The sequence below is a fragment of the Telmatherina bonti genome, assembly GCF_933228915.1.
Source record: "Telmatherina bonti genome assembly, chromosome: 1".
Taxonomy (NCBI): domain Eukaryota; kingdom Metazoa; phylum Chordata; class Actinopteri; order Atheriniformes; family Telmatherinidae; genus Telmatherina; species Telmatherina bonti.
The window spans coordinates 48041409-48053257 of NC_136619.1; the positions used below are offsets into that span (position 1 = coordinate 48041409).

An 11849-nucleotide genomic window follows, 5' to 3' on the forward strand; every position below is an offset into this window, starting at 1 on the left:
GTCCTCGTGCACTCTGTGCCTTCCGTGCATCAGCATTCATTCCCCTGTATGTGGCCTTGTATGTAGTTTTGTGAGGTGTGTGTGCGGCAGACAGAGGAGACAACATGAGTTGTGTGTTTAGCATATCAATGGCGACTGCTGCAGAAACACTGAGAGTTCTAGTAGCTGTGTGCTCGCCTCATCTCCACATATTTAAGGGGCTTTCTTGTGGCTTCGCAGAGCTGACATGAACATCTTCACTAAGGTTCCAGGATTTACCCAACAAACCAGGTATGTTCAGAGCTCCAGCCGGGGCAGAGTGGGGCCAGCCCAGCTCACCTGCCTGCTGGTCGTCATGCTGTCTTACACCTTCAACACCACCTTCCCCGAATCCCCAGCAGAATGATGATGAAGCACAGAAGTCTGTAACACAACTGGCAGAATGAAAAGTGGTGTTTGTGGACATAAAAATGACCTTTTTCTGACACGATCTCGTTATGTGTTGCATGTTTTGGACTCTTGACTGTAAATGATGCTTGTGTCTCTGCAGCAAGCTGGGGTCTGTGCTCCAACGTGCCTTTTACGGGTCCAGCGGGAGGGTGAGTCACGACATGCACTTACTGTCAAACCATAAAAAGAAAAGCGTTTCAGACGCAGTGAGTTGTGATCATCAGCAACCTGACTGAACACCGTACGCCTCTTTTTCACACACCGGGTCCACTTTATCAGCTCCACCTGCCGTCAGTGCACATCCTCAATCAGCCAATCACACGGCAGCATGTAGACCAAGTTCAACCTGAGCATCAGGATGGGGAAGAAACGTGCAAAACATCATGTCTGAAGCCTGGAAGCAGATGTTCTCCCACAGCAGAAGACCAGCGGGTTCCCTCCTGTCAGGAAGAACAGGAAACTGAGGCTCCGATCCACACAGACCCACCAGAACTGGAAATAACGACGGAGAACCTGGTCTGATGAGTCTCCAGTTCAGCTCCATGTCACATGGTAGGATCAGAATCTGCTGGAAACATCATGGATCCATCCTGCCGCTCCCCACAGCCTACCTGCGTAAGATGATGCACCATGTCACCGCGGAACCAGGCAAGGACGAGCCGCTTCAGACCTAACCCAGTAAGGTCTCACCAGAACGGGACTCAGGTGTCAATGGTGGAACAGAAGTCTGGAGATGCTCATCATGTGGCGGGAGAAAGGGGGTGTGGCCTGGAGCCGGAACGAGAAGGTGGACCTGATGAAGTGGACTGGGAGCATAAAGTCGGTGTTCTCTGATTGGCCGGTCTCATGTTGGAAAACTGACCCGGACGTCCAAGCAGGTGTGAAAAATGTAGAAAAGTTTAAACCAACAACCCCCCCCCTCTCTGCTGAGCTTTAGCTTCATGCATGTGCAGATTCCATGACCATGGCAACTGAGTCCCTGTTAGGCTCTCCCTGATTCTGATTGGTCGTTTGCTTTCAGCCAATGAAGTTCTTGTGAACTTTCTAAGATTCCACATCAGCTGTTCCTCATTGTGACGACGGAGTCCTCAGTGACCCCACAGGCGCATGTTGGCAGAAGAATCAGACGAAGTGGACCCTCCACATCCGTGATGATTCCCGCTTTCCTGTTTCAGGTGACCCTTTTCGAGCAGCGGAACTTTGCAGGTAGACGACTGGACCTGAACGCTGACTGTGCCCGGATCAGCGACAAGAACTTCCCGGAGAGATGCAACTCTGTGCAGGTGGAGAGTGGAGCGTAAGTTTCAACTGGAAGCTGCTTCTTCTGAGGAAAAGCACATTTCAGGTCAAACTTCTAAACAGATTAAATAATAATAAACTCTGTCCATCCCTGCAAACAGTTCAATCTTATTTTACCAATATACATATTTTATAAATATTCATATATCTACTTTTTCCTGTTGATCAAAACAGGAAATTGTCATTTACAAGCTGATGACCGCCTTCTGCCCCCTGGTGGACACATTTTGCATTACATCCATCAGTAAAACGTGTAAATATTTAAATTATTTTTTCTGCAACAGAAAAAACAGCTAAACATGTTTATTTCATACAACAGGTTCATTTTCTAAACTTGAATTAAATAGTAAAATTAGCTGAATATGTTAAGTCGTATTTGTTAAAAGTATGGAGTTTTGGATGCTTAGAAAATATTAACACCTGAATTTATTTCCAATTAATATTGTTAAAAGATTTAGGAAAACTAAAATAGAATAAAATGCAATAAACTGTCGTGATATATGAAATAAATTAATAAATATAATATGAAATGAATAGCTAAATAAGAAAGATTTAAAACTAATAAATAAATCATTTAAATCCAGTAGATAAGAAGGAATAATAAACAAAAGCCAGAGGAGGTTTGTGAATTAGGGCTTGAAACAAATCATTTGCCAGTTTTAAATGATCAGCAGACAGTTTGTCAGGGCTGGGTGTTGGGGTTGTGGTGAAGGTGTGGACCCAAATGCAGAGAAGACGGAACAGGGATGCAGATTTTCAGATTTATTGGGGACGACAGCGACCAGGATACAAACTAAAGACACTAACAAACCTAACGAAATGATCCAGCAACAAGACAAAAACTGAGTAGTATAAATACAGAGAACAAAACGAGACACAGGTGAAACAAATTAACTAAATGAACCCAGGTGAACTAAATCAAAAGGAAATCTATGAAGCTAAACAAGAACCAAGGGAACTAAACAGGAAAAACTACTAAATAAAACAGGAAGCCCGAAAACAAAGCACAGAAAAAACCCAAATCATGACACAGTTTTATGAAGATGAAGTCTCCAAGATGGAAAATTTCATTTTGTTCATACTTTTTTTCACCTCTTGTGAAGATGGGTGGGTTTCGAGCACGAGAACTTCCGTGGGCGTCAGTACCTGTGGGACATGTCCGAGAGGGGGGAGTACAACTGCTACGACAAGTGGTGCGCTCAGGTGGACCACGTCTCCTCTGTCCGCTCTGTCAAGCAGGTGAGACGCACACTGCAGGTAAACTCCTGTTTCTCACGTTTCCTGGAACTTTTACTTCTTTCCACAAGAGTTTTGGGTCAACTTGTTGGATCTGGTCAAAGCAGAATGCCTAAGTGATGGAAATATCGAGTAAAAATGAGTTATATAAGGAGCTGTACGATTTGGTCTCACAGAAGTGTGAATTTATTGGAGCTTTAATTCATTAGATGATTAGGACTGGTGCTGGCGAGACAGCTCGCGTATTATTCAAGCAAGCAGAAACTAAAAGAGTAATTATCAGTAACAGGAACATATGAACATAGAAGAGTTTAATTCAGACAATCCATCATCAGATTTACTTAAATAATCACATTTATTTCTTTTCTTTGCTTTGAAGCATCATATATATCCTTTTCCTGCTCTCCTGCTTTTGGAGTCATAGTAAAGGCAATAAATGTGATTTCATGTGTTTCTGGTGACGAATAAAGAACACATCTTGCCTAAAAACACTTTGGGGATGAAAACCTGACTCAGATGAACCTCCATTAGTTCATATATCTGAACTAGAGCTTTTAGTCCTGGCAGTTCAGAAGTTTCCAAATTGGGCATTTTGGCCCAATTCAGCATCCATATTAGGTAGGCTACTTGATGTTTTAAAGGGTTAAATAAATTTATTCTGAGAGAAGAAAACAATCCCCTCCCTGAGCCATCACCTTATCGTGGTGGAGGGGTTTGTGCGTCCCGAAGATTCTAGCAGCTATGTTGTCGGGGGCTTTATGCCCCTGGTAGGGTCACCCATGGCAAACAGGTGTCTAGGGGAGGGACCAGACCAAGCACGGCTCATAGACCCCTATGATGACGACCAACCTGGGCATAAATGTTCCCTTGCCCGGACGCAGGTTACCGGGACCCCCCTCTGGAGCCAGGCCTGGGGGTGGGGTATGAGAGCGAGCATCTGGTGGCCGGGCCTTCGCCCATGGGGCCCGGTCGGGCTCAGCCCGAAAGGGTTACATGGGCCCCGCCTCCCGTGGGCTCACCATCTGCGGGAGGAGCCGTAGGGGTCGGGTGCAGTGTGAGCTGGGCGACAGCAAGGGGCGGGGACCCTGGCGGTCCGATCCCCGGCTGCAGAAGCTGGCTCTAGGGACGTGGAACGTCACCTCTCTGGTGGGGAAGGAGCCTGAGCTTGTGCGCGAGGTTGAGCGGTTCCGGCTAGATATAGTTGGACTCACCTCGACGCATGGCTTGGGCTCTGGAACCAGAACCCTCGAGAGGGGCTGGACCTTCTTCCACTCTGGAGTTGCTCATGGTGAGAGGCGCCGAGCAGGTGTGGGCATTCTCATCAGCCCCCAGCTTGGTGCCTGCACGTTGGGGTTTACCCCGGTGGATGAAAGTGTAACCCGTAGTTGGTAAAATGATAATAAGTTACTGGGTAACACTATAACAAATGGTAACAGTGAAATTTCAAATATAATTGATAGTTATGGAACTATGAATTTGGGCTGTTATCAGAAGAAACTAAGGTCGTCTCTAGGAGGTTAAGAGCCAGTAATAACGTACACAAGAAGTTGTTACTGCAAGTACCCGTGTATTTTCTTATTATGAAGTAAAGTGACAAGTGACAATATTTACAATTTGTACAGCCTAGGTCATGACCTTAAGCAAGCAACATGAATAACATTTCAAAAGCACTTATATAAAATGCATGGAAAGAGACAACATTAGAAAATAAGTTATCAGTGAACAACCAATAGTTCATCAATCAAGATCACAAAATCCCCAAATTCCCACCCCAAAGGTCCCAAGGGTCCCAGAGTTTGTAGGCGGGCCTAGGCGAGGCCCAACACAGTTGGGGGTGCAGATGGTATAATCCAAGGGGGGAGAAGGCACGATAGTCCGTAATATAAAGCACAAAGTGCTAAAGTTCAACAGTTTATAATTAAACTGCAGCAGGGTGACTGAGCGCAAATGGGGGCAAGGGCATGTGTATCTTAGCTCCTACCGCATGGACAGGAGGATCGTTGAGGAGTTCAGCTTCCTGGGCTCGTAGCTCGCCATCAACTGGGTTTAAATTGGAACAAAAGAAAGACCCAGCCAACTCGCAGTGACTATATTAACACGGTCACTCGCTTTGCACGGCTCTGTTCCAGTGACACACACCTGCTGCAGCTTATCCCCATTCAACCCCCGTGCCTCGCAACCGCCGGAGCCGGCATGATTAAAAGTACTCGGTCACATGATTCACGTGCATCACGTGGCTACTGAAATCCCGCGGAAAGGGCCCGAAATCACGCGAGAAGTCAGCGCGGCTCATTTACAGGCAGTGGTGGAATTATAGTTATAAAGAAGGCATTTTATCTGTATGTCATCTACAGGGGTTACAAAAGGGTAGTTTCCCTCTGCCTCCGGGTCGGGGGACGGGTCCTGACTGTTGTCTGTGCTTATGCACCAAACAGCAGTTCAGAGTACCCACCCTTTCTGGAGTCCTTGGAGGGAGTGCTGGAGGGTGCTCCTTCTGGGGACTCCATTGTTCTGCTGGGGGACTTCAATGCTCACGTGGGCAATGACAGTGAGACCTGGAGGGGAGTGATTGGGAGGCATGGTCCCCCCTCCTCTGAACCCAAATGGTGTTTTGTTATTGGACTTCTGTGCTCGTCATGGATTGTCTATAACGAACACCATGTTCCAGCATAAGAGTGTCCATATGTACACCTGGCATCAGGATTCCCTGGGCCGCAGTTCAATGATGGATTTTGTAGTCGTATCGTCGGACCTGCGGCCACATGCCTTAGACACTCGGGTGAAGAGGGGGGCGGAGCTTCAACTGATCACCACCTGGTGGTGAGTTGGCTCAGATGGTGGGGGAGGAAGCCGGTCAGATCTGGCAGGCCCAAACGTGTTGTGAGGGTCTGCTGGGAACGTCTGGCTGAGTCCCCCGTCAGAGCGAGCTTCAACTCCCACCTTCAGCAGAGCTTCAACCATGTCCCGAGTGAGGCGGGGGACATTGAGTCCAAATGGACTGTGTTCCGTGCCTCTATTGCTGAGGCGGCCGGCCGGAGCTGTGGTTGTAAGGTCGTTGGTGCCTGTCATGGCGGTAATCCCAGGACTCGTTGGTGGACACCAGCAGTGAGGGATGCCGTCAAGCTGAAGAAGGAGTCCTATCGGGCCTTCTTGGCCTGTGGGACTCTGGAGGCAGCTGATGGGTACCGACGGGCTAAGCGGCATGCGGCTTCGGCTGTTGCCGAGGCAAAAACTCGGGCATGGGAGGAGTTCGGCGAGGCCATGGAGAAAGACTTCCGGACGGCTTCGAGGAGATTCTGGTCCACCATCCGGTGGCTCAGGAGGGGGAAGCAGTGCTCCATCAACACTGTGTACAGTGGAGGTGGGGAGCTGCTGACCTCAACTCGGGAAGTAGTGGGTCGGTGGAAGGAATACTTCGAAGATCTCCTCAATCCAACCAACACGTCTTCCGATGAGGAAGCAGAGCTGGTGGACTCAGGGGTGGACTCTCCTATCTCTGGGGCTGAAGTCGCTGAGGTGGTCAAAAAGCTCCTTGGCAGCAAGGCCCCGGGGGTGGATGAGATCCGCCCGGAGTTCCTTAAGGCTCTGGATGCTGTGGGGCTGTCCTGGCTGACACGCCTCTGCAGCATCGCGTGGACATCGGGGGCAGTACCGCTGGATTGGCAGACTGGGGTGGTGGTCCCCCTTTTTAAGAAGGGGGACCGGAGGGTGTGTTCCAATTACAGGGAAATCACACTCCTCAGCCTCCCTGGTAAGGTCTATTCAGGGGTCCTGGAGAGGAGGGTCCGCCGGATAGTCGAATCCCGGATTGAGGAGCAGTGTGGTTTTCGTCCTGGTCGCGGAACAGTGGACCAGCTCTATACCCTCTTTGGGGTCCTGGAGGGGGCATGGGAGTTTGCCCAACCAGTCTACATGTGTTTTGTGGACCTGGAGAAGGCATTCGACCGTGTCCCCCGGGGGCTCCTGTGGGGGGTACTCCAGGAGTATGGGATACCAGACCCCCTTGTACGAGCTGTCCGGTCCCTGTACGACAGGTGTCACAGCTTGGTCCGCATTGCCGGTAGTAAGTCGGATTCGTTTCCGGTGAGGGTTGGACTCCGCCAAGGCTGCCTTTTATCACCGATTCTGTTCATAACTTATATGGACAGAATTTCTAGGCGCAGCCGAGGTGTTGAGGGGATCCGACTTGGTGGCCTCAGGATTGGGTCCCTGCTTTTTGCAGATGACGTGGTCCTGTTGGCTTCATCTGGTTGTGATCTCCAGCTCTCGCTTGAGCGATTCGCGGCCGACTGCGAAGCGGTTGGGATGAGAATCAGCACCTCCAAATCTGAGACCATGGTCCTCAGCAGGAATAGGGTGGATTGCCCTCTCCGGGTCGGGAGTCAGGTCCTGCCTCAAGTGGAGGAGTTTAAATATCTCGGGGTCTTGTTCACGAGTGAGGGAAGGATGGAGCGCAAGATCGACAGACGGATCGGTGCGGCGTCTGCAGTAATGCGGGCTCTGCGCCGGTCTGTTGTGGTGAAGAAGGAGCTGAACCAGAAGGCGAAGCTCTCGATTTACCAGTCGATCTACGTTCCTACCCTCACCTATGGTCATGAGCTGTGGGTCGTGACCGAAAGAAGGAGATCTCGTATACAGTATACGATTGATCTCGTATACTGGACCTCCCTGGTGAGGTGTTCCAGGCACGTCCCTCTGGGAGGAGACCCCGGGGAAGACCCAGGACACGCTGGAGGGATTATATCTCTCGGCTGGCCTGGGAACGCCTCGGGACCTCGGGACGACCCCGGATAAGCAGCAGAAGATGGAGATGGGAAGAAAACAAATGTAATGTTTAAATAAATATTTCTGATTATAAAGACAAACCAGAGCTATCCAGAACTGTTAGACTGGATTCATCTGTATCCAGATAAAGCGTTACGTAACCTGTAGCTGTCTGAAGATTTATTATACATGATAAAGATTCATTTTATTTTAAATAGTTTATAATCAACTATTTTAGCTCATGAAATGACGAATTTTGGCAGAAGTTGAGAGAAGTGACCACCTTCTGCGTATAGCGGTGTAAAACGGACAAACGCTCACGGCCGTTTCTAACTTGCAGGATAACAGTCCTGCCAGAGCTCAGCTGTTTGAGCGAACCGGCTTCTCTGGGAAGAAGATGGAGATCCAGGACGACATTCCCAACCTGATGAACCGCTACAGCCTCAACAGAGTCGCCTCCATCCGCGTGCTAGGAGGAGCGTAAGTTTCCATTGTGCGATAACACGGATAACTTAATGTTCCGCTGGAAAACTGGCAGAATCTTCAGAAATAAGGAGGATAAAGTGGATTTTTGTGTTGTATTGGTGTATTTGCCCAATATATGCTTCTCTCTATGAAAGAATGCCAAATTTTGAAGCATTATAACAAACAGGCCTTAGTATTGACAATACCGCCCCTGTATTGACGCGGTATTGGATTGATACAAAGTGCTGCAGGATTGCACACAGCAATATCATTTATCCTGTTTTGAGCACATTAATGGACATTTCAGCTCCACTTTGTGCGCCTATAGTTCTGTGCTAACGATAGATTTGTTTTCAGCTAGCATGGTGGGGAAAATGTCACATTTAGTTTTCACTGGATTACACATAACTCAGTTAATCTGGATTTTCACATAGGAATTTAAAAACTATTAAGATGCTCAAAGTTTAATTTAGCCCTGACAAAGCTGGCGGTTTCGTTTGAACAGGAGGCTAGCAAGGATGCTAGCTGGTTTTATAGTAGCTACAGTATGAAAATGTGAAGAAATAAATCCTGTAACCATCTGGATCTGCAAAGGAAGATTTAATAAAGAGACAGGAGATATTTGAGACTTTTATAAAAAGCAAGGACCAAGCGGCAACCTCCGGTTAAAGGGGAGCCTATGTGGAAGTGCATAAAACTGCAGTTCCCCTTTCATCCACTAGGGGCTGCAAAACAGACAAATCCCCATAGACTCCCATGTTAAAAAGACAAACTTCACAGGAGAAATAAACACGTTTACAGCAGAAATAAACATGTTTACAGCAGGAATAAACACATTTTACAGCAGGAATAAACACGTTTACAGCAGAAATAAACATGTTTACAGCAGAAATAAACATGTTTACAGCAGGAATAAACACATTTTACAGCAGGAATAAACACGTTTACAGCAGAAATAAACATGTTTACAGCAGAAATAAACACATTTTACAGCAGGAATAAACACGTTTACAGCAGGAATAAACATGTTTACAGCAGAAAAAACATGTTTACAGCAGGAATAAACACATTTACAGCAGAAATAAACACGTTTACAGCAGGAATAAACACATTTACAGCAGAAATAAACACGTTTACAGCAGGAATAAACACATTTACAGCAGAGATAAACACGTTTACAGCAGGAATAAACACATTTACAGCAGAGATAAACACGTTTACGGCAGAAATAAACACGTTTACAGCATTAATAAACACGTTTACAGCATTAATAAACACGTTTACAGCAGGAATAAACATGTTTACAGCAGAAAAACATGTTTACAGCAGGAATAAACACGTTTACAGCAGAGATAAACACGTTTACAGCCTGGTTCTAAAATCTATTTTAGGTTTAATAGGTCACGTTTACCTTCATGACAACTGTGGGGGGAGTGAGTTTTTCTAACTCGCCCGTTTAAAATTAATTCAATCTCGAAGTTCGGCATATTTAGGGGCGTGTCCTTTTGATTGACAGGTACCCGATCTACCGCTTCAACTCAGAAGAACGTAGAACAACCGCGGTTTTTAGCCGGTTAACAACGTGACTTAGTTTTAGCCCGCTTACCTTCGTTAGCTGGTTAGCTCCTGTTATCTCTCGGTTAGCTCGGTTGGCTCTTAGTTACAGATAGTTCGGAATTCGCTCGATGTCAATCATCCACCATGACGCTCACAGCCCCCCTCTCAGCTCCACCTCTTTGCCCATATTTGTATTTTCCGGGTGAGACGACACGCATGCCCCTGCCAAGATGGTGATGGTAGGAACCGCCCACCGAGCTTCAATTCAGCTCTTCAGAAACCTACGGGTGACGTCACGGAGGCTCCGCCCATCTTTTATATACAGTATGTGGTAAAAACCCAGTGGAGATACTTTTATTCTTATCATTTGTTGTTTGTTTTTTTTTTCTTAAAAAAGCAGCAACATTGTTCTGGTAAACACACAGGACTCATCGCTTATTAATGACAAAAATTCAGAATATTTGCAATGTTCAGAAGACAATCAGCTACATGGAACTTCTTAGTTTAGCCTCAAGCAACCAAAAATTACATCGATGCCATCATATACCTGCTCCAGAGAGCACACTCTCATCTGGACCATTCAGGCAGCACTCTGAGGGTCATGTTCTTTCATTTCTCAGTGCTTTTAATACCATTCAGCCTGCTTTGTTATGTGAGAAGCTCCATAAATTCCAGGTGGATACCTCCACAACCACCTGGATCTATGACTACCTCACAAACAGACCCCAGTTTGTGAGACTGAAAGGTTGTGTGTCTGAGATGGAGGTCAGCAGCACTGGTGCACCACAAGGAACTGTACTCTGGCCATTCCTCTTCACTCTGTACACCTCAGACTTCCAGTACAACTCTGAGTCCTGTCATCTGCAGAAATACTCTGATGACTCTGCAGTTGTGGGGTGTATCAGGGATGGACAAGAAGCAGAGTACAGAGAACTGGTCAGTCAGTTTGTTAAATGGTGCGGTGACAATCATCTCATATTAAATAGCAGCAAAACAAAAGAGATGATTGTTGACTTCAGGAGGAAGAAGAATAAACAAAGCACTGTTTCCATCCTGGGAGAGGAGGTGGAGGTGGTGGAGGAATACAAGTATCTTGGAGTTCAGCTGGACAACAAACTGGACTGGAAATGCAACACTGACTACATCTACAAGAAAGGTCAGAGCAGACTGTACTTCTTAAGGAAGCTGAGATGGTTTAACGTCTGCACCAAGATGTTGCATATCTTCTAGAAGTCTGTTGTGGAGAGTGCAGTCAGCTTTGCAGCATCTGCTGGGGTAGTAGCATCAGAACCAGAGACTTGAAGAGAATCAACAAACTGATCCAGAAAGCTGCTTCTGTGCTTGGAGTAACTCTGGAGCCGCTGGAGCTGATTGTCCAAAGAAGAATGCTGCACAAGCTGATGAAGATGATGGAGGATTCTTCACACCCTCTCCACAACACAGTGATGAAACAACAAAGTGTGTTCAGTGAGAGGCTTCTTCAGGTCCGATGGAAGACTGAAAGATACAGAAGATCATTCCTGCCAGCAGCCATCAGCCTCCGGAACATGACCTCCTCTAGTTATTATTATTATATACTACAATATTTCCCTTTGGGGATTAATAAAGTGTTTTCATTTCATCTCTTATATACAGTCTATGGTCAGAACACAGATCAGGCAGACAGAGCCCAGGCCAGTATCAGCAGCTCCACACACTGAAGTCGGATTCAGGCTTCAGTAATCTAACATTTCTCTTCATGCTTTCTTAGGTGGGTGGTGTACCAGGAGCCCAACTACAGAGGACCTCACTACATCCTGGAGAAACGAGACTACAACAACTTCTCTGACTGGGGCAGCCAGAACAGCACTGTGGGATCCATACGCAGAGTTTGCTTCAATTAAAGTCCACTTTCAGCCTGCCGCTGGCTGTCAGTACAAACACACCACAATCATACCACCAGCTCATGGAACCTGTCAGCTTTACTCAGAATAAAACCTATTTTAGTGATAAACATTTATGTTTTGTCCATTATTGGGGTCAAATTCCAGGCTCTAGGACTACATACACTTTAAAAAGTGCAGTATGACAAAGTGGACCCAGAAATCTATTAATATCCA

The 11849-nt window shown here is 46.8% G+C and overlaps 1 protein-coding gene across 1 annotated transcript; it reads left to right on the forward strand.

Moving 5' to 3' along the window:
- Positions 1–220: 220 nt before the first annotated feature.
- crybgx (crystallin beta gamma X) lies at positions 221–11633 on the forward strand (the record flags this gene model as incomplete). The annotated part of the gene is made up of 6 exons (XM_079241556.1): positions 221–270; positions 530–578; positions 1605–1726; positions 2832–2967; positions 8069–8208; positions 11501–11633. Exons 1-6 carry the CDS (start codon positions 227–229, stop codon positions 11631–11633), a joined length of 624 nt encoding a protein of 207 aa, XP_079097682.1. The 5' UTR covers positions 221–226.
- Between the last annotated feature and the right edge of the window lie 216 nt (positions 11634–11849).